Source organism: Zophobas morio, unplaced genomic scaffold (genome assembly GCF_036711695.1).
Source record: "Zophobas morio isolate AGI-343-1 ecotype UQ-CSIRO unplaced genomic scaffold, CSIRO_AGI_Zmor_V1 ptg000030l, whole genome shotgun sequence".
Taxonomy (NCBI): Eukaryota; Metazoa; Arthropoda; class Insecta; order Coleoptera; family Tenebrionidae; genus Zophobas; species Zophobas morio.
Window position 1 is genome coordinate 12,868,379 of NW_026972135.1, and position 24,707 is coordinate 12,893,085.

At 32.8% G+C, this 24,707-nt stretch overlaps 1 protein-coding gene across 1 annotated transcript; it reads left to right on the forward strand.

Annotated features, from left to right (window-relative positions):
- The first annotated feature begins 3,946 nt into the window (after positions 1–3,946).
- LOC135139009 (brain-specific homeobox protein) lies at positions 3,947–24,114 on the forward strand. The gene is made up of 4 exons (XM_064069070.1): positions 3,947–4,446; positions 10,871–10,987; positions 11,187–11,396; positions 23,952–24,114. The coding sequence occupies exons 1-4, from the start codon at positions 4,107–4,109 to the stop codon at positions 24,098–24,100; spliced, it is 816 nt and encodes a 271-aa protein (XP_063925140.1). The 5' UTR covers positions 3,947–4,106; the 3' UTR covers positions 24,101–24,114.
- The last annotated feature ends 593 nt before the right edge of the window (positions 24,115–24,707 follow it).

Consider the following 24,707-nt stretch of genomic DNA (forward strand, 5'->3'; position numbering starts at 1 on the left):
ATACGATATAGGGACAGTAAAGATTACGAAGCCAGAATAGATCTCATAGTAGATAAATATTTCAGTAAGAGACCATATAGATGCACAATTGTAGACAAAAAGGAAATATAGAGGAACAAATTTCTAAACTACTCAAGAGAGATTTAATCGAAGAATCATACAGCCCTTTTGCAGCCCCAGGAACATTAGCTTATAAAAAAGATGAAAACAAAAAATCAAGATTATGTATAGATTTCAGAGACCTGAATAATCGAAGATCTAGTAATAAAAACAAGAAAGTGCAGATACTTTTCGAAACTTGACATAAACTCAGCGTTTTGGTCCATTCCTTTAAGGGTAGAAGACAGACGAAAAACTGGATTTGTAACCCAAGAAGGTCACTTTCAATGGACCTGTCTACCATTTGGACTAAAAACGTTATCAGCTATATTTCAAAGAATATTAAGTAACATAATAAGAAAACATAAATTATCAGATTTTGCAGTCAACTATATAGACGACATACTGATTTTTTCAAAAACCTTCGAAGAACACATTAATCATTTGTCGCAATTACTAGAAGCAATAATGAATGAAGGTTTCCGATTAAAACTTTCTAAATGTACCTTTGCCTTGGATTCCGTACAATATTTAGGACATGTAATAAGATACAATTCAATTTCTCCCCTAAAGGATAATTTGATTTCAATACGAAATTTTCCGGTTCCAAGAAATCAGCAAAATGTTCGACAATTCTTGGGGAAGATAAATTTTTATAATGAATATGTACCGAAAATTTCTATTATTCTGGAACCACTACATATGTTATTAAGAAAAGGTCAAAAATTCACCTGCGGTCTACAGAATGTCAAAAAGCTCTTGAATATATGAAGAATTTCCTCTGCCAGCAGCCGGTCTTAGCTATTTTTGATCCGGAATTACCAATACACATTTACACAGATGCAAGTTTACAAGGTACAGCAGCTGTGATGAAACAACCACAACTAAATAATAATTCGGAAATAGAAAAACCAGTAGCATACTTCTCCAAGAAACTTAATGAATCTCAGAAAAGAAAGGAAGCTATTTACCTAGAATGCCTAGCAATAAAAGAAGCAGCACAGTATTGGCAACACTTGCTCATAGGAAAACACTTCAAAGTGTTTTTGGATCATAAGCCATTAGAAAAAATGAATATTAAAGCTAGAACGGACGAAGAATTAGGGGATCTCACGTTCTACTTATCACAATATGACATGAAAATAATATATTTCCCAGGCAGAGATAACTTGGAAGCAGACTCCTTAAGCAGAAACCCAGTTTTGGAGCCTCAAGAAGACGAAGAAGATAAATTAAAAATTGTCAATCTAATAAAAATAGAGGATATGATATAAGACCAAGAGAGTAACGAAAATTTAACAAATAATAAAAATAATCTAATATTTGAAGATAATATAGATTATAGCAAAGAAAGGAAGAAGAAGAAAATTGTATTATCAGAAGAGTTTTGTAAACAACTTATAAAAAATATCCATAAGGAATTTTGACACATAGGCATAAAACAAATGCAAAACAAAATACTACCTTACTATACGGCAGAAGATATATCAAAAAATATCGAAAAAGCTTGCAAACATTGCGAAATTTGGATACAAAATAAATCAAGAAGACATAGCAAAATTGGTCTAATGCCACATCTCGGTCCTGCAAAAAAGTCGTTTGAAGTGGTTTTCATAGATACAATCGGGGGATTCGGTGGTTCACGATCCACTAAAATTACTTACACCTTCTAGTAGATCATTTTACTAGATTTGCATACATAGTAACTTCAAAGACACAAAGTGCGAAGGATTTCATTAAACTGACAGAAAATGTGCTAAGAAACCATAACATCGAAATACTTCTAACTGACCAATACCCAGGCATAAATTCTAAAGATTTTAAAAATTTCCTAGAAGAAAAAAATATCACAATGATCTTTACAGCAGTTAACGCACCATTCTCGAATGGTTTGAATGAAAGACTCAATCAAATTTTAGTAAATAAAACTAGATGTGTAATAAATGAAGAAAAAAAGAACAAATGTGCATGGACAAGCATAGCACATAACTGTGTAAATAAATACAATGAAACTGAGCATACAGTAACAGGGTTTAGTTCAAAATATTTGTTACTAAGTAAAGATACATCAGTAATACCAGAGGAATTGAAAAAAAGAAAGATAGTAATGATCTAGAGAACGATAGAGCAATTGCCTTTGAAAACAGTAAAATAAATCATGACTACAATAAAAAACTGTATGACAAAAATATAGGATAGATTATAACTTCAAGGTCGGAGAACTAGTATATGTTGAAAATGGTAACCGACTGAACCGAAAAAAAAAATAGATGTATTAAGAATTGGACCTTACAAAATCCTAAGGAAAATATCAAATTCTGTATACGAAATAGATACCACGCATAGAAAATCAGAATCAAATTTGTTTCATATCTCCAAACTCATTCCTACTCCAAGTACTTGAAAGGATGGAACCACCACAGGCACTTAGCTATTAATTGCTTTTGCTTATGTATTATAATTTGTACCAAAACTTTTGTACCAAAATTTGTATCTTAGGGGGGGAGATGTAAGGATAAGGATTAAGTATCCTTACTCTTATTGAATCTAACGACCAATTAGGTCGGTAAGTTAGATCTCTGAATGGTATGATTAATTATTGCATGTGGCAATGAGTGACGAAGCAAGCCAGATTTCATGTAATAATGTAAAAGATTATGAATAGTTAATAACATTGAATGTTGTTTCTTTGTTGTTTACAGGTAGGATTAATAATAATTAGATTAAGTTGTTCAATAAAAACTTTGTTGTTTACAGAGAAACAATTCAAATTTTATTCCCTTTTAAAGAAAAGAAGGAAAAACGGAATTAACCTCATGCACATTACATTTAGGTATATATTAGTAAAGTGTAAAAGTGCATCATGGGAAATGTAAAATATCTTGTATTCATATATAAATCATCCACTTCATCAGAATCAATGTCGATTATTCAGTTTTGTCGACTTCGGCCGGGTATCCAACTCTCTCAAAGTTAATAATTTCTTCTGTGTCGTCTCTTTGAACAAAGTTCTGTGAACAAGCTTTTTCATAATTACTACAGGCTAAATTTAGAGCTATCTTGAAAACTTGTTTTGGAATACACATTCTTTGAAATTCTAATAGTATCATACCGGTGATTTAATGATTAGGAACACCGGCTAAAATCACTTTATTAACATAGTTCTATTATTCCGAGAACTAACTACAATTTTTTGTTTTATAATTTATTCATAATAAATAATTTTGATTGAAACAGTGTCTGTTGTTGTGTGAAAACGGTCGCCAAATTCGATTTTAAAAGATTACGTATTTCTACAACTCCATCTGTTCGGTAAACGAAGTATACCTGCAAGTCTCCAGGTGAATTTTTCTATACAAATCTTCGAATTCCAGCTCCTATTAGACAAAAGACTCAAAACAAGAAACCGTACATATTTCAATAAATGTACGTAAGTATATGTTGTAATAACGAAGAAACAATTATTCTACTTTGAGTCGGATAAACGTGTATCACAAAACAGGTAAACGAAGCATTCATTCGCCCCCTAACCTCCCACTTGCGTGAAATCCGCCACCTAAATCGGCCCCCCTCGCTTCCCCCGCCCCTACAATAGCAATAGCACCGTAATTAACTTAGAGCAGAACACAATTAGCTCCAATCAATCTCATCACATCGTATTATCCTCGGTATAACTATAAGGGTGGTTTCGGCTCAAAACTGATTTCCGGGCATTAAGGGTTGAAAACGGCGCTGCTGCGAAGGCGGAACTGTTTTGATGGAGGGCAGCTCTGATCGGCACAGATTGCAATTGTTTGCGGCCCCGGATGGAGCGCGATATTTAATTTTGATAAAGTAATCTCTCTGATGTGAAGTTTCAACTGTTTACTAAGTTGAGTGAATTTCAATTTGCTTATGGCGAAGGAGTTAAGTGGAGTTCACTGATTTATTACGCCTTACAACACCAAAACCGTAGTTGAAAATTATGCAGATTATTTGAAGCCGTTGGAATATTTTTGCAAATTCCGATGATGAACAACTTCAGAGGGAAGGACTTCGAGTCGCAGCACCAGCAGAACAGGACGTCGTTTTTGATTGAAGATATTTTGTACAGGCAGAAGGCGGAAGAGGAACAAAACGATGCAGAAGATGGGTTTAGAGTGAAAGACGACAAAGTGTTTCAACAGCCGAAGATTGCTGATAAAAGAGTTGAAAAAAGTGCTTATGGGTACTTTCAACCGGTGCAAAATAGTTGTGTGCAAGCGTTTCAAGGACCTGATAATGGGTATATACAGGTCATGGGTGCCTTGGGGGCTTACCTTGGGACGCCTTACAAAACTGTGACGGACCCATACTTTTTGGCACAAGGTAGGTTGTGTTGTTTAGATTATTTTGTCTACTGGTTTAGGAAATAATAATTTAAAAAGCGGGAAACCCTTGAAAATAAATCGTAAATGGTAATTTCATGTAAATGTTGGTGTAATTATAAAAGCAATATCATTATTAAGAATTCATTTACAATAAATAAAAAACATGAAAAAATAATGCAAACAATTTTACACACTGTAAAAATTAACCTTTCTCATCTGTAGTTGTAGCACACAATATGTATTTTATTGATACAGCAATGATAATATTTGTTGAAAAATATTACATATTCCTCAAAAAAGACTTGGCAATAAAAATAAAGTTATTATTTTAAAAATCCTTTACAGAGGTCTGTCTATTTCACCTACTAGATACGTGATAAAGCACTATGGTATACCTAAGTATATCTTTTTTGAGTTTCAACATATTTTTTATTCGACAGTGACAGTAGCTGTCCTTCCAGAAAATTTTCAGAATTTGAATTATACCTACTAGTCAATTCACTGAAAAGACTAATATCAAATTTTCTCAACTTTCTGCAAGCCACAAGAAATTTACATTTTTAGTTCCTGAGCGTGAGCTAAGGAAGTATTGTAATTGAATCCATTGGACGACTGGGTAGTTTTACATTTTCTCGACATTTCATGACTCCTGGAGTACGCAAAAATAGATAGGTCTCGCCTTTCCGTCTGTCTGTCTGTCTGTCGTCTGTATGGATTTTTATTAGACAGTTAATATCCGAAACTACTTGACCGATTGTTGGGAAGTTTTAAATGTGTGTTAGAAATATCCATAAAATGACGTCACCTCCGAAATTGAGATTAAAAAATATATTATTTAAATTTTATAAAATAAGATATCCCTGAACATGTCGTTTATGATTCTGTGTTGAGTTTTTACTCTAGACATCCAGATTTTTGGAAAAAAATTCAAAATTGTATTTTAAAATTTAACTTTGAAATTGCAAATCCGAAAGCTCTGAAATTTTGCAAACATTGTAAGGTTATGGGAAACACGATAGATCATTATTTACAATTTATTTGTTTTACCCTTGGAATTCATTTTGTTGGAAAAAAAATCAAAATTGTATAACAACATTTTACAATTTAGTTTTGAGATTGCAAAAACCGAAGCTGTGAAATCTTGCAAATATTTTAAGGGTATTGCAAACGTGGTAAATCGTTAATCAAAATTTGTTCGTCATGCTAAAATTTTTCCAAATTTTGTGTTTTGAAAAATTAAACAAATTTCATTTTCTTTTAATCCCTGCTGTTTGTAATCTGAACGTGCTATTAATCGAATTCTTTTGAACCATAAACAGCCAAAGTGTCAAGTTAAGGTGGGATTTTTCAAGGGCGAGGAAAATTCTGTGTGAAAACGCGGACTCAAAATTAATTTTTTGTACTATTCCGAAAAGTATTTTTTGAATTCATATCAAAAGTTGATGTTGATTTAAAATTTGTATTTGCTTTGTCTATCTTATTGCTTGTCTCCACGACGTTTTAACGCCATCAAATCTCGTCTCCGGTATCTACAATATTATGGTCGAACTTCTTCGGAAACAGTGTCCTGTAAATTTTTGATGGCTATTTCTTGAGGGATAATGGTATATGCATTTCAAAACACATGCGTCTTTTGATATATCAACGGTGAGCTTTATGTGTAACACATCTTTGATCATGGAATATTTCTAAGATCACACCGTATACGATTTATTTTGTTTGGAGAATAAAGATGCGAAATAAATCAGTAAAACTAACTAATCTTTTTTGGTAATAAATCTAATTATTAAGTTAGGTTTTTCCCTTTTACAGGTATTTCTTAAATTTCTTCATTACATATTTTCTAATGTCGTTTTACTTGCTAGTTCCGTAATTTCTGGTGAAGGGGAAGGAAAATACTCTTCTCCTTTTTGTTCAAACATTTTAGAAAAACTCTAAACTGAAATCCCTGTTTGGAAAAATCACTTAGTCAATACTGACCATAGAAAAGTAAAATACGACATTTTACGGTAACAAGATTAGTGTCAACTAAGTTATATTCTAATTCACATTTCTTTAATATCTTCCAGTCCAGTCAAAAGAAAAATATTGGTGGTAACATTTTATTATATTGTAATGACGTCATCAAGTTGTTGGCGGGGATGATTAAGCAAATTTTGGTTAGCATTTAACCACCTAACCATTGTTCCTAATATAGGTACAAAATTTTACAATAATCGACCCAAAGTTTGTGTCTAATAAAAATTGATACAGACGTCAGACAGACAGACAGACAGACAGACGGAAACAACAAACTAACATTTAATTTTTCTAATTTAATTTCTTTATTTCATTGTCAAAATACTTTATTTCGTCAGGCTAGGTTGAAAAATTGTCAGAACAGATCTTCGTCTTTTGGGTAATTGTGAAGGTAACAATAAAATTAGTGAGTTTAATTTTTACAATATACCTATGTATTTACATGATTTTTTTGTTGTTGAATTTGTTTTTTCCTTTTATTAAATAAGGATATATTACTATTATTATTATAAAAAGTGCTTCTATGGATAGCGGATCTACATCAATTAATCTTTAGTTATCAAGGGCATTTAATTTTGAACTTTTTTTCGCTGTGGAAAATTTTTAAATTGTCTTTGGGTGTGGAGACAATCAATGTACATAATTTTACATGTAAAATTTTTACAGTACAATTTATGTAGTAAGTATCTAAGCTCTAGAATTCTATTATTGACATTTTAATGTCATTATGTGATAATGATAATTCATACATCCATTATTTTTTGGATATTCTTTGCAACTTTTCAGTAATTTTCAAAAAACAATTTTTTGCTATAACAATGTTAGGGTCTTATAATGTTAAACAAGTTGACTTTCTCAAATACATTTTCAAATATATTTTTTTTATTTTATTCTGAACCAAATGGAGGGACAAATCGAAAGCAGTGTCAGTATTAATAATAAAAATAATAACCGCTTTATTGCTACTGTTATGTCTAAACTAAGCAAAAAGAAATATCTTAAATACGGTATAAATTAACCTCCGAGTTAAATAAAAACTAACTAGTTAGAAATGTATGAATCTACTTCAAGGCCTAGGTCAGCGGTCATTGTTGCCTGACGTACATGTCTGCGAAATCTTATTAAGCAGAAAGTTAGAGAATTATGTTATGATACGCAATACACAGAAGTTTAGTTTAGAACCACATAGTTACGAATTATTTTCTCCAGAAAATGAGCCTTTAGATTTTTTTTACTAACTAAAAATTTTCTAGAAAGATACAGGGTGTTCAAAAAATGGCTCTAGAGTTGGTCTGACACGCTCAAAATTTAGTTGATTTTTTTAAAACTTCACCTTATTTTAATTCACTACTTTATGTCGAGTAGATGAAATTGATGGCACTTTCATTATTCAAAATTATTCCAATTGTTTTCTTAATTTTATAATGTAATAAAAGGATGATTGATCTATCTATCTAAATCAATATTTTGTTTTTGTAAATGAATGTCAAATTGACGAATTTTTTGACGATTTTTCCCGAACTTAATAAAGTACCGTTGAATTAGTACTCCATTTTTTGAGCACCCATAAATGTCAAATTATAAAAAAAAATTAGATATTTTTAAAAAATTATATATTTTCAATTTCTTGGTGGATGATGCTTAACTTGGACACTTTTGACTGTTTTTGTTTATAGTTCGACTATTAGCACAATTCGAGTATAAGCAGCAGAGATTTAAAAAAAAATGAAATTAGCCGCACTCAGTTTTTTCTCAAAAACATTTATAAATTTGGAGAAGTCTTATTTGGCGAAACTGTGAGACAACGGACAAATTTTGATTAACTTTAAGCTTAAAATATTTGCAATATTTTACAGCATTCGGTTTTTGCAATATTAAAGTTAAATTGTAAAATGTTATAAAATTTTGATTTTTTTTCCAAAAATATGGATGCCAAAGGTAAAAACTCAACCCGGATTCATGAGTCACACACGCAGGAGTACGTTATTTTATAAAATTTAAAGAGCATTTATTCGTCATCATTTTTGGGGAGGCCATAAACGAAAAAATTTTGATTGACGATTTATCATGTTTCCTATAAGTAGTCATAAAACATTTGGAAAATTTCGGAGAGTTCAGTTTCGCAATTTCAATGTTACCTTAAAACATTTACAGGATCTTAGAGCATTCGGTTTTGCAGTTTCAAAATTAAATTGCAAAATGTTGTTATGTAATTTTGATTTTTTTCCAAAAAATTGGATGTCTAAGGAAAAGAGTCAACACGGATTCATAAGGCACAGTTTAGGAGCATCTTATTTTATAAAATTTAATTATATGTAGTTCCTGCTAAGATAAGACTGATTTCGGCAAACTACATAAATTCTGAAGAAAATAGAGGGTGGGTGGGGGGGGCTAATACTTGCAAAAATAAGACTGGTTTTGGCAAATAACGTACCCTGTAAGAAAATAGAGGTATTCTACGTGAAAAATATGAGAAAACTGACAATTTGCAAATTTAATCACCCTGTATACATATTTGTTAAATTTGTTTCCCGTGTATTAAGGCAAAGTGACTAAAAATTTTGTGCAAATTGCAGTCCGGATCTGAATTTTTAAATAAGCCAATTTTTCCTAATTGAACAACAAATATCTTTGTTGTTCTCTTTGTGTAGACTGAATGAAACAAACACCTAGGTACAACTCGCACTCATATTTTAAGACCTATTTCCATCCCCGCAAAGACGCAGCCAACTAGATATCCTGATTCACTTGGAAATCCGGTATTGCAGATTAACATTCACATGAAAATGGCAAGGAGAGCTTTCGATTCGAAGGTGTGGTCCCGTAGCTCCGCCTCCGCGATCGCGTGCGTTTATTTCGATTAGAGCTAAAGAAAACGGAAACAAACAAAGGACTACAATTTTTTTTTATATTTAAAAAAATAACTCTAAACCGAGTTTATCGAAAATCATGATTCAGAACCACCAAAGTTATGTTTTTCGAATCAACTTAAAATCAAGTCAAAATGTATTTCCTAGAATTTTTTGAGGACGTTCAGGCAACTTTTCAAAAACCTAAATTTAAAAAAAATACCCACACATTGTCATGGTAGGAAGCTTTTCAGTAAGTCACTTTTTTCAACCTGTAGAATTTTTTAATCGTTTTTCCATTACTTAAAACCATCTTCTTGTTGATTTCAACTTGTAGAAGTGATTTTTGGCTATATTCCTTCAAAAAATCAAAACATTTTTCTGGGATAGTTAAAAGAAAAATTTCAGTTTGAGATTTCCGAAAAATTTCATTTTCAAAGCCAATTTTACGGAATTTCACTTGAATCTTGTTCCGGGACAGGCAAGATATGTTTTTTGAATTCAGCAGATTTTTTTCAGGATTTTTAGGCAGCTTTTCTAGAAACTCAATTTTTGCTAAACCCCGTCAAAATTCGGTCGAAAACTTTAAGATAAGCTGACTTTATGAGATAAATTATTAACATTTTAGGGGATTTATGGGGTTTCAAAAGTTTAAAAATTTTGACTATTTTTTCTAATTTTGGAGTAGTTGAATTTTTGTCATTTAGAATATAAAATTTTTGAATCAGGCACCAAATTTACTTAATTTGTATGAACACTCGTATTGTTTTAGTAAAAGTGGGTTGGTTTTTAGGTTATTCTGAAAGTGAAAAAAAAAGTTTTAGAGGTTAAGTTAATATATTAAGAAGCCACAATAATTCAAACTTTGATTAAATTTCATGTTGATTACTCTGTCTGGGTTCCGATCTACAGTGTTAACATAGAATTATTGCAAACATTAAAATAAGATGTTCCTCGTGCTTTAGAATGGAAATTGGTCGGTCACGAAGATATTTAAAATTCAGCTTCTGAGTACTCGAACGTGTAAGCTATCTGATTTCGCCATTTATGGTTATACATATCGTAATATTAATAATTATAATTTAAATAATATTTAGGTACTAATGCAGATTTTGGAGACGACTTTGGAGGGGATGATTAGCCAAATTTTGTTGAGATTGTCTGTTTAATAAAAATCCGAACAGACGACAGACAGACAGACAGACAGACAGCCAGTCGGACGGAAACGGGAGGCCTATTTTTCGTACACTAGGGTCATGAAATAACAAAATTCTACATTGTTTTATTTTCCAAAAAAATATTGGATATGTGTGAAGGGCTATCGTTTGAAAAGGAATTGCTACTTTAGTTTAGCAATTCTAAGTTTTTAAAATTTCAAAGAATTATTTCTTTTTCACAAAATGAGTGTCCGAAACTACTTAGTTACCCGCATCTTTGACAGAAATGTGAGAAATACTAGTAAGAAAAATGACACTTAAAACACAAGCACTGTTTTCTACTTTTTTTGTCATGAAAATACTGTTTGCATTTTACTGACAATAAACTTTCTTTCAGGTCTTCCATTCCACCACGCGCTTTTTGGAAGTTCAGCCAGCGAAATATCCCTCAATGCCTTGAAACACTGTCGTCGCCGGAAAGCACGTACTGTCTTTAGTGATCCTCAACTAACTGGTAATTTTTAAACAAGTTTGTCTAACTGAAATAATTTTTCTCATAATAAATAACCTCCTACACATTCACTCATTCTACTTCAAACACGAACATGAGCAAATTTCTGAATTTTTGAAATTTTCGGTGTTGAGGGGATAATACCATGTTTGAGTTACAGAGGTGACGTTTTGTTATCGACAACGTTGTATTTTTGTTTCAGGTTTGGAAAAACGATTTTCAGCACAACGTTATCTCTCCACCCCTGAGCGAGTAGAACTGGCTAGCGCTCTAAGCCTTAGCGAAACCCAAGTGAAAACATGGTTTCAAAACCGACGAATGAAACACAAGAAACAAATGCGAAAATTACAAGAAGAAAAAGCGGCGGCGTCCAATGGGAGCATCGCGACGGCAGACAAATCTCAACGTTCAGGTAAGCATTTTTATACTGAAACTATTATTTCTAAAATAAACAAAATCGGGTCTTTTATTCAACAAACAACGACATGGGCTGCACCTTTTTACGAATGAAAATTTCTTTATTACTATTATTATTTTGTTATTCAATATGGCAAATTATCCGTTGTGCTTTAGAAACGAGGCAAGTTCGTCGCGGATGACTTTGCACATTTTTCTGGCAAGTTTGGCGCAAAGTTAGAACTGCCTCAGGTAAGAATTGACCGACCTCAAGGGACCATCCACCATCTTAAACGCTAATTAATCAAGTTAGCAAAGTAATTTGCATTAAGATGGCGTCTTCTGTACAGTCCCGTCGTTGAAAAGAGTGTAAATATCAAATTACGACTTTAATTTAGTAATTCGTCAGTTGAAAGGACACCGACTCTAGTTTGAAACGAGTTTAAATTGAACCTTTTTAAACTTGTTAGAGCGCCTATGAATTTTTCCGAGGAGGCGGTTTCTACGTGGAACGAGAGGGTGGGGAAACTGAGAGAAACATTTCATCCTCGGGTTCATATTTCACGAAATTATCGGAAAATGCGAATGTTACAAGCCGATTAATGTGACGGACGTCGCTGGATGTTGATTCCTACGGGACATCATTAAAACCGTATTATATTGTCGGGACGGAAGAAAGGATGTTGATGACGTAAGGTTAGACGCCAATTAGGGAAAATTAAACTTACTTTAGGCGTAAAGATCTAACAATATGGTTGGGAATAAATCGTGCAATTAAAGAGAAGTGTGTTTGGTATAAAATTAAAAGGCAATATTTCAAATAAGTAGTTAGCACGATTTGTTTTATTGAAAATTTTCACCTCGGATGTCATACGAAAGTTAAAAAGAGAATAGCATTATAGACCCAAGCATTATAGACCCAAGGTTTTAACTAAAATTTAATTCAAAATCTCGCAAACCAATAAACTTAGGAGTTTCAAAAACACAGTGTGGTTTGCACAAATTTATTGTGTTAAAACCGTGGTTTCGTTCCGTTTAGGGCCATCAGGAGCTAATGCAGCTGTTCTACCCATACGTTTATATTTCATCGTATTGTAGAAAAAGTGTTATGTTTATAGACTAAATTAATTCCTCAATGGACGCATACGGTGTAAAAATAATTTGAAGTTTGCTATTGTAATTACAGTATGAATTTAAATCTCTCAAGAAATTTCTTACTTATATGAACGTAAGATTGAAAGTGGGTTTTAATGTCAATAAATGTCCCTTCCCATTAGATTCTATTTATACATATATCGGGTGTATAATCGTTTCTTGAACATTGGGATTTTATACAGGGTGTCTTTGAAATAGATGTACAAAAAAAAATCGGTAACGGGTCGTGACGAGTATACTCAGAAAATAAAAAAAAAATTAATAATAATATTGATGTTTTTATTTCCAACGGGTTTCTACACCCAATTGTAAGAAATGAATTAATGCAACGGGAAACATAAACTCAAATTACGTAACTACCGAAAATCAAAACTAGGCAGTCAAAAGCGTCTACTATACATTTTTTATACATATATAATTAACAGGAAATTTCTCAGCAAAATAGTTTTATTTACTTGACAATAAAATAAAAATAGTTGACGTGAATTATAACGAAGTACAAGGAAATTAAGTTTCTCTGGTTGACAATTACAATCGACATTAGTATGAACTAGATTAACCAAGAATTTTACAGATATAGTAATGCCTCTAGTCTGAAGAGACAAGAAATTGAATCTGAATAATAATGAGTGGTCAAACCTTTGTAAAGGATAAACTCCATCTATTCTAAGTATGTATTTTAAAAATGATCTCTGAACAGACTCATGGTGAATATGATTTTGATATACAGGGTGATTTCGAAATATATACAATAACTGTAACCACGGGATCACGTTCCGTACTAATGTGAAAATATAGAAAAAAATTGATCTAATATTACTTCGACAGACCTTCTCTCGCCCATGAAGTACAACTGGACAAATCCAGCTCTTTCGAAAAATTAAAAGATTTGATTTTGCGATATACATTAAAGAGCAATAACTCAGATAGAGCGCATATTCAAGAAATGATCCGAAAAGCGAACAAAGTGATAGGAATAGTATGGGGAATAGGAGAGAGAAAATTTGGACATGATTATAAGAGAAGATGTTTGATAGTTTGATCAAAAGTGTACGGAGCTGAGATTTGCGGATGGAGGGAATATGAAGAAATAGAGAGAGTGCAAGAAAAATACTTAAAATGGACATTGGGATTGGAAAAGTCTACGCCGGGGTATATAGTGAGAGAAGAAATAAAAAGGGAGAAAATGAGAGTGGAAGCGGGTAAAAGGGCGGCTGGATTTGAAAAGAAGTTTAGTGAGAGAGGTGATTGTAGAATATTGCAAGAATGTTGAAAAGAAATAAGAAAGGAAGGGGGAAAAGATATTTGGAACGAAAGAGACAAGTATTTTGAAAGAAAGGGATATGCATGTGAAGAAATAGAGAGAATGAGAGAAATGGGAAGGAGTGTGAAAGAAGAACTGAGTGTACGAGGTAAGGATATAGATATGCAAGAACGTAGATCGAAAATATCGAAGTCTAGATATAATGCAGAGTATAGAAAAATAGTAGGGTAAATGTGTACAAGAGTGCGAATATGTATAAGAGTACGCACTGATGATTTCTGCTTATTAGGGCCATCTGAGTAAGATGAAGTTATACCATTCAGAATTGAATGCAAAACTTGAGATAAAGGTGCAAAAGTGACCTGAATATAGTTTATAGTTTGGTCGTACTGACGATTTTATGTTCACACGTTGTGTGGATGTAATTTTTACCGCTCATAGTTTTAGTTTTTTGTAAGGTACGTACCAGTTGTTTTATTTTACAGTAATAATTTTCATTAGCTGTAACTTTTAAGGTCTCGTTATACACTAACAGTTTTATACTTTCTATCCATCAAAAGCTTTTAACTTTGAAAACATTAGGTTATGTACAAATGTACAAGAGTGCGCAGCGAGGTATTCTATAAGAGTGCGCATTGCTTGCAATACGTAATCTAATAGTCTTGGAGATACATATCATACGATAATGAATTATTTAACTCTACTACTTTGTACTGCTTCTCAAGTTGTGTGGAGGTGGTTATGGTGATTTTTTTTTTTATTTTTACTTTCTGAGTGTGTTGTAATCGAGTCCGTCGACCGACTCTCTATTTTTACGTTTTCTCGACTTTTCAAGACCCCTTGAGTAGGAATGAATAGGTCTCCCGTTTTATGTGTAGTCTGTAGTCACTTATTCCCATTTATTTTCACCTTAGAAATAAATATTTTTTCATAAAATGTAATGCGCACTCTTGTGGAATGAACTGTCTAAGAGTGCGCATTTACACATCTTGACAAAAATTGAAATTACTCTTAAAATATAGTGGTCTTGGGACGTACAATTAAATATATCTGATCTCTAAACATGTATATAACGAACCCATACCATAAAATTTGTCTATCCAAAAAAATTAAAAAGTTGTTGACAGTTTTACACTAAGTGCGTACTCTTGTACACATTTACCCTAAAGAATGAAATATCAAAGTACACAGGAAGAAGAGTAGGTATAAAGGAGATTTAGGTGTGGAAATGAAGAGAAAGAGAATAATTTTTGGATAGATGAAACTGACAGAAGGTGTAGGATATGTTAGAGAGAGGGAGAAACAATAGAGCATATGATGGAAGGATGTGAAGGATTGAGAGAATCGGAGGAAAGTAGGGAAGGAGTGCTAAACGAGGATGGAAGATGATTGGACTGGATGAAAGAAGTACGAAAGATAAGGGAACTAAGACAAGGGGTGGGCAAGCAGAAAAAATAGAACAATTATTATTATTATATAAAACTCGAATATTTATTTTATTTATTTTTATTGATTTATTTGTATTATGCAGATTAAGTTAATTTGTAGGGGAGGCTCAGCATCCCCTAGCCCCTCCCCTAACTACAACCTTGTCTAGGGGTTATGAAATATCGAGAAAATATCAAAAGTCCCAAATTGCCGGACGGACTCCATTACTGTACGTCTTTAGGTTATCCTCGATGAGAAAAACAACTTGAAAGTATTTGTTTACACATCGAAAGAATGTCACGTCGAGATTAGTTTGATTTCAATGAATTCGTCCTCCCAAAACAAAGCATCAAAACTATTGAATAGTTAGCTACAACCGACAAAATGTTCTGAATATCATTACTATAGTTCTTATTAAATAAATACGTTTGTATTTTCACATTTTCGGGAAAATGGGGTGACTCGTTCTTAATTTGATCAATAAAAATACAATTTTGAAGTGACGTCATCACAATAATAATAATAATAATAATGTGTTTGTTTCCAATGGGTAGAAACACCCATCAATTACAGGAAACATTTAAATGAAAAACAATAAACAACCCTATTCCCTAAGCATTAGTGCAGCAAAAAAGAAAAAATTAAAGAAAATGATTTAAAAATAAACAAACATTATATAACTCCAAATAACTGCTTAATTTTCTAACCTATCTAACAAAATTCTACATATATGGTTTAGACAATCAAAATTTACATCGCATACTTTACTGATCAAATTAAAGTGATTGCACATTAAGGTCAACGGCGATCTGCTTAAAATATTTGTTCTACAATAAGGCGGGTAAAGCGTTAACGTATGCCTGGAGTTTATGCGTGGTATTAAGAAACGAATTTTGTTTAGCAAATATGGACAGTCAATACGGTTATTGAGTACATTGTATAAAAATTTTATTGTCAATATTACGCGCCTAGTATTTAACAAATTACAATTGAACCTGCGTAATAAAGTAGGAAGATCACAACCTCTAGGTAGATAAGTATTATCGATTAAATAACAGACGAACTTTAAAAATGTTCTCTGAACAGCTTCAATTTGTTGTATGTGGACACCATAAATAGGAAACCAGATTAATGCACAATATTCCAGTCGAGACCTAATAAGTGAATTAAATAACAGAATCAATGAACTTGCGTTCGCAAAATCACAACAGTTGCGGAAAACAAAACCATACATTTTATAACATTTTGAAATACAGTCCGATATATGATGTGTAAAATAAAACTTATTGTCGAAAATTACACCAAGGTCTTTAAAGCGATCTAATCTAACTAAGTGTTTGCCTTCTACACTATAATTGTAAATAATGTTAATTTCTTTTCTGGAGTAAGTAACAATGTAACATTTTTCTTTATTTAGACACAGCCGGTTGTTGTAACCCCAGTTGGAGAAAATATTTACATCATTTTGCAGTTTTACGCAATCATTTAGCGATTTTACTTCGAGGCAAAGTTTCAAATCGTCTGCAAAAAGTAACTTATTACTTGCTATAACATCAATTCCGTCGTTAATAAAGATTAAGAATAGTAGCGGACCTAAATATGACCCTTGTGGCACTCCTAACGTAGGCGAGAAGGAATTAGATACGAAATTATTACATTTAACACTCAAATTTCTTCCAATAAGGTACGATTCCATTAAAGATGATAAGGGTTTAGTAAAGCCAAAGCATTCAAGCTTTTTTAATAAGATATAGTGATCAATCTGATCAAAGGCTTTACTAAAATCGGTATAGACGACATCAATTTGATTTTTATTGTCAATTGCTTCGGATGCATATTGGCTAAAAGAAGCCAAGTTGGTGATCTTTTTTCGACAAAGCCATGCTGAAGAGGAGTTATGTAACACTTTATGCTTGAATAAATTCTTTTGTATAAAACGGACTCAAAATCTTTGGCAAAGTTGCACAATAAGCAGATAGGTCTATAATTTTCTATACAAGTTATATCTCCCTTCTTAAAAATTGGTGTAATTGATGCTCTCTTCCAAACATCAGAAAAAACAGATGATGTCAATATTAGATTGAAGATGTAAAATAGAGGTTTGGCGAACACGTAGGCACAATCTTTTAGTAGGAAACTTGGTATCATATCAGTACCGGACGTGAAAGAACCCTTAAAGGTTTTTAGAACATGGAGAATTTCGTCTTCAGATATATGTGAGACTGCTACAATTAAATTCGAAATTTCTTGACCCGTGAATTGAAATGGACTATTGGAATTTGATGCGATGTATACGCTGCTGAAGAAGGTGCTAAAGCCATTGACGATATCAACTGGTGAGGTCAATTCGGAGTTTTCATACTTCATAGAATTTGGGATCCTCGAGCGGCTTCTATTATTTTGTACATAGGACCAAAACTTTTTCGGATCGTTAGAAATTTGGGCTTGAATATTATCAATATAGTATTTATGAGCATTAATAGTTAGAACTTTGCACAATGATCTGAAAAATTTGAATTTATTAAGGAAGTACTGGGTTTTGTATTGCTTAAATTGTCTATCAAAATGATTTTTTTTGACAAATACAGTTAATTAATTCTTGGTTGAACCAACATGGGTATCGACGATTACTACTTTTAAATTTAAAAATAGGAACTGAAGCTTCAAATGTTTTATATAAGACGAACTGTCTAGAGTTCGGGTTCATCTGGAAATTATTCCCTGGTTTTACCTCAATTTGACACTGAATTTCCAATACTGGATGGTAACGATCTTCATCAACTAAAGGGTTGTCTGATTTACAAACAAGAACTGTTGAATTACTAAAAATAAGATCAAGAGTACGATTAAGGATATTAAAAATGTGATTAAATTGAGATAAGTTTAGGAAGCTCGCAAAATTGTTTAAAAGTGATGATGACTAGACAAATTTTGGTTAGCGTTTTACCATCTATATCATGATATTCCTAATGCAAATACAAAATTTGACAACAATCGGCTTAGTACTTTCGGAGATTATCTTTCTAATAAAAATCCAGGACGGCAGACAGACAGACGGACAGACAGACCTATTTCTTCGTATTCTAGGGGTCATGAAAGGTCGAGAAAACGTAAAAGTAGAGAGTCAGCCGACGGACTCGAGATATCATCCTCTGAAATATGATTTAAAAAGTAAAGCACTTTCGATTGTTTGTAGTATTTCAGAAACCTGAAGATCGGAATTAGCATTGACAGATTTACAATATTCACCCAATGTATTGACAATAGAGATTTCTTAAAGTTGTAACACTGCTCATGATTATTTATATAAAAATGTGCAAGCTTTTCTTCTATCTGGACAAATTTTTTGTGGCTTCATTATTGTCAAGATTTATAAAAGTACATTAAGTATTTATACCTGGTGTTTATCCCCACATATAATTTTAATATCAGAAGACCTTTTCAGACATCTTATCCTCACTATACAGCTCACTGTTTTTGCACAGATATTTCAAACACACCTTGTACTATTAGATATTATCCTTCTTACTTACATCCTTCCTGTACATATTTATTCTTAGCTTCCTTTCTCTGCCACTTTATTTCTTTTAATTTATCATTATCTCTTCTAATTCTTCCAGAGTAGGTGCGTTTTTTTTTTGGCCCTATATTTCTTCACCTCTCCGTCCGTATGTTGGTGACTTTCTGTTCCACTTTCTATTCTATTTGTATACTTTGGTGTTGTTTTTGGTCTATTTCTCATAATCTTCCTGTTTTTCAGTTTCGAGGTGTTTTTTATTGTTTCTCATTTCTTCTTAATCTGAAGCTTGTATTTCTCATTGAATCAACTTCTTTTCTATTTATCCACTGCTGCTGTGACAATAAAGCTTAATTTCTCCAGCTTGCTCCGGTGCTTTTGTTTCTATTTTATCCCTAGTACAAATATCATTTATTTTTCCACGTTTCAAACACAATTTTATAAAATATTTAGTGCAGTGGTTTTGGTGAGTTTCTTTGTCTGATAATTTGGGTTCCTCCCTCGTATGAGTATTTTGTTCGCAATCTAACCTAATTCCACCTCATTTTAGCCCCTTCATGAGCATCGGCAATATCCTTACATTGATCATACAGTTTTTCCTTCAAACTGTTCGGTATTTCGCATGCAAACATGCGTTCTGGCATGTCAAAAGCTACCCAGGAAAAGCTGATGAATTTTAATATTCATGTTGTCCTTTATTGTTGTTCTCATCTGACCTAGATATTTATAACTTTAGATTAACCCTGATCTTTGTCCTTCGAGGCGTGTGCTGACGTCTACTTGTTTGTTTGTTTGTATCTTTGCCATTGCTTTTGTTTTAATTATGTTGATTACAGCATGAGTTAAATATTTCCTGTCGATATTCGTACCTTTGCTGGACCAATCTATTCTTCTGCATATTCTTTCTAAGGCCGATATGAATATAGAAATATAAATATCAGACGAGCAACATAATTAGTAATCGAGTCTTCTCTGAAATGACATGCTTAACATACTCCGGAGGTAGGGCAAAACGGCCTAGAGACAAAGTTTCGATATCGTACAAAGATTTTTCTATTGAATAAGTAGGATCTGAAAAGTAGTAGCAGCGAGTTTGAGAATCCAAATGAATTTAGTTTCTCCAGCAGTATATGGTGATCAATTTGGTCGAAAGCCTTCTTGAAATCTGTGTAAATCACATCTACTTGTATATTTTGGTCCAAAGCTTCTGTAACATGCTGCCTGAAACACGATAGATTGGTTACAGTGGATCTCATCTCAACGAAGCCATGCTGAAATGGTGTAATAAAGCTCTTGACGGAAAAGTAAATATGTTTGTAGATAACTGATTCAAACATTTTTGAAAAATTACATAGAATGCTGATTTGCCCGTAATTTTCAAACAAGTGAGAGTCACCTTTCTTCAATATAGGTGTAACCATAGCTTCTTTCCAGATAGCGGGGAAAGATGATGTTTTGATAATAAGATTGAAAATACGATGTAGAGGTGTAACAAAAATACGGGCACAATCTCTTAGGAGAAAGCTAAGCACGTTGTCTATGCCAGCGGTCAGTGAGTCTTTGGATCGTTTTAGCGTATCTTCAGAACAGATATGTTTGGGTTTTTCAGACTTGTTAATTCAGAGTACGATGAATCTGAATTAGTGTATACACTTTCAAAAAATGTACTAAAGGCATTCACAATCTCCAAAGGTGTATCAATGTCTTTATCCGAAAACTTCATGTGTGCCTGGACTTTCCGTTTTTTGCTTGCACAAAGGACCAACATTTTTTGGGGTCTGAGAAGATAGAAGATTGAACCTCATTCAAGTAGTTAACATGCGGTCAGTGTGGGGGAGAAATACTTTTAAAAATATCTTAGATAAAGATATAGATATATGGAAGATAAAAGCATCTAGATACAGATTGTTTACGATTTTTTCGAAATGTATCTAGATACAGATACAAGAAAACATATACTTTTTGAAGCTTTGGCGATAAAATAACTGAAAATATGTTTATGTATTTTTCTATGTATTGTTTAATGAATTTTTTAAAATTAACAACATTTCGAACGTATTGTCACCTAAATTATTTCTTCTTGGTGTCAAAATTTGGTTTCGGTTACTAAACACCCGTTCCACAGGTGCAGAAGAAGGGATTGTGGTATTAAATTTAAAAAATAAACGTTTTACTGTAGCATAGTTATTCAAGACTGAAAAATCTTTTCTTTTTTCCTGCAAATATTTATTACGTACGCTTAAAAAGATTTTTTTTTTGTTTTTATTCCCATACTACAGTGTCCAAATTGTGTTTGAGTATATCTAATAATTATCTACAGCATTAAAATTAATATTTCAAAAGAATACGGGAAATGATTATTCTGTGCTAAAGGTCTGTTGTCCGCAACCTGTCATAAATTATTATTCTTGAATATCGGCTTACGATGTTTTTATCCCGGTGCGGCAGGTATATACATTTTAGGAAGAATTCCTGGTTCCGTTTAAGGCAAAATAAGTACAATTTCTTAGAAAGGTATTTAAACCCCTTATAGGATCAAAGGCTGCCTGGCAGGCCGGAATCACCAGAGTGCAACTTTAAATTTTCAGATTTTTGTTGAAACTCGTTTTATTTTAATCTCGTTTCAAGATTTCTGAGAATGTATCACGATAAATTATTGTACCGAGGGTTGTAAAAATATTAATTTTATTGCCCAAGATTTACACTTAAACATAATCGGCACATTCTAGGGCAAAACGGACCTGCCAAGCCCGCCTCGCGTTATGTCCAACAATGAAAAAGTGAAAAAATGACACATGTGGCAACAGGAAAAGATGCTACATTTGTCTGAAAAATAAAGGTATAAAACAGTAACAAACATGCGATTTATGCGAGAGAAATGTATGTATTGAACATTCAATTAGTCGATTACAGAACTAATTTGTGCTAATTGAAAAAAATAATCATTATGTAACACGCAATTATTATTTTCTAAAAATAATAACATACCTTAAACAAATATTCTTACTATTAAAATTACTCTTATTTAATAACACAAGTACAATCAGTGGGCCTGCCGGACCCGAGTTGCTCAGGTACACAGATAAAATGCATTGCCCCGACAAGCGTAAAACGCAGTGAATAGTGAATTGTGGCTTATGGTTTTTAAAATACCATCTTACTATGGCTTAGATTTATTACCCCTCAGGATTATATTTAAAGATGGATAAGTACTGAAGGCTACAATGTAGGAAATGATGGTATTTAAAATATGAAAATTTCCGTGACAGAACACTATTAGTGGACCTCTTACCTCTATTTTTGTTTATGTGACCAAAATCACCAACATGAAGTATCAAAAATTACTACTAGTATAACTCAACTAATAACTACTGAAAAAAAAAGTGAAATAAAAAAATGTATTTGTATCTGCGCCATTAATTTTGTATGTAGATACAGATATTTTGTGCTTATATTCGATTTTATCTAGATACAGATACTAGATACCCAAAAATGTATCTAGATACTTTATTTAGATACAAGTATCTAGATACTGTCCAACACTGGCTGCGGTGGATCAAAGATTTACACTTGGTACGATAGATTTTGAATAGGTCATAAAAATGTTGTGGTTTGTGTATGCGAAATTTGTTGTGGTAAAAATTTTTCAGACGTATTGCTTCAATAATTTCTGAGCTAAACCAAATGGGATAATGATGAGCTTTATGACTAAAATAGACACCCAAAAAGGCAAAAACTAAGATACTTTGATTTTGACTTGTCACTTGAAACGTCCCTTCTAACTTTACTTTTGTTTTCTTGCTTGTTGCTTCCTGGAGAAATAATATCTAAATTAAAAAAGAAGGTAAATTGAAATTAATTGCGGGAACGATCTGTGACTGAGTTCCGAGAAAGCTCATCTCTACAAAGAAACAGGAGAAATGTCAGGTCGAAAGATAAGAGAACTCCAGGAAATATTGGAAATGTTAAGACATATAATGAAGCAGATCCCTTAACATCCATGCGACATTTACTGCAGCAAAATTATGAAAAGATTTAGCACTGTTTACACATTAATTTTTTTGAGTGACTCTGTATAAGCAAATCTAAAAAATAAGGTTCTTAATTCGATCAATAAAAAATCGGTCTAATCCAGCTCTTTAAAAAAATATATAAATTTGATTTTACGATTTTGGTTTGGTGATAGCCGCTGTATAGTAAAAACCAGAGGTATAGATAACACCCCTTGTCCTTCAGCACTAGGTAATACCAATCAGACGCTCAATTGTTTATTTGTGTTTATACATCGAAAGAATGTCACCTAGAAATTAGTTTGATTTGAATGAGGTTGTCTTCTCAAAACAGGACTAAAATTATTAATTAAACCACAATCGAACAAATGGTCCGAGTATTATAATTTTTATTTTATCATTATTATATAAAGACGTGCGTATTCTTCACATTTTCGAGAAAGGAAGAGTATATTTTTGTATAACGTTCAACTCATTTTAAAATACGGTTCATTGGGATAACGTCATCAAATTGTTGGTGGGGATGATTAGCCAAATTTTGTCTAGGATTTAACCATCTATATGATACATAATACAAAATTTGACAACAATCGGTCCAGCAGTTTCGGAGGTTACGTGTCTAATAAAAATGGGTACTGACAAACAGAAATACGGAAACGGGAGATTATATTTTTCGTAGTGCAGAGGTCATGAAACCTCGAGAAAACATGAAAGTGACAATTCGTCCGATGGAGTCGATTACTATACTTCCGTAGCTTACGCTCGGGAACTAAAAATCATGACATTTTTTAATTTTCTAAATAACGAACTTTCTACGTTCTATTTACGTAAAACTTTCATCAAGCCTCTTCCGGTTTTGCGGGAACGTGAAACTCTCGCTCCATTCCTTCGGAAACTTTATTATATAATTTTGTTTCTTAAGTGGGCACGATCTCAGGATCTCACCCGCCATCTTATGTCGTAATTTAGTTCATTAGGCTCTGAACTTGCCTTAATTGATGTTTAAGATGGTGTACAGTCTGGGGAACAACTTTAAAGGTGCAGCCTCATCTACGAGGGTGGAATACGCAATGAATTTAATCGATATGATAAGGAAGACAAGATATCACTTAATGTATCGTTGTCGTTCGAATTTGTGCAGCGCTATCAAAAAACAGATTTTTTTTTATGCACGATATTAAGTGTTGGTGTTTGCAGAAATTAACATCGATTACTCAAGAACACAAGACATGCAGATGGGCGGGACAGGAAAATCCTTGACTAATTCGGATTTGAGTGACTGTGAGAGTGACATCGACATTGTAGGAGACACAAAAAATTTGGGTTATTCGTATAAGGGCGCTTAGAAAAACACCCTACGTCACAATAGTCTTTTGATTTGTAAATATTTAGATATGTATTTTGGAAGTTCGAAAAACACACGCAAACTACACTCTTATTACCACATTTGTTCTTCTAAAGTCAAAATTTCGTTTCTTTTTTCTAAGAAGTTCAAAGCGCTTTCGAACTGACAACTAGTCTGAGCTAATTTATCAAGGTAAAACAGGGTTAAATTAAACACAGCAGAATCGTAGAGACAGATCTACCCTGTAGATGTGTGTATCGTGTACATATTATCTTGAATACTTGTTAATAAAAACATTAGTTGAACCTTTATTACTTCCCCAACCCTTCCATCACAACAAGAGGCGCAGATACAAGCTGAGCATCCCTCACGCTTCACACCCCTTCGGAAGGTTAATAAAAGGGTGTCTCACGGGTAAGTTTATTATGAAATCACTTTATTATTAAGGACAACAATGGCGTTTTTATTGCGACGATCAGATAAATGAAAGAAATGAAGAGATTTAATAATAGGAGCTGCGTTCGGCTCTTGTTTGCACCTTTGAAAACACCGACTCGTTTATTAAATTTTTTCCGAAGGTGGGTTTAGCGTTGTTTTGATGGCAGAAG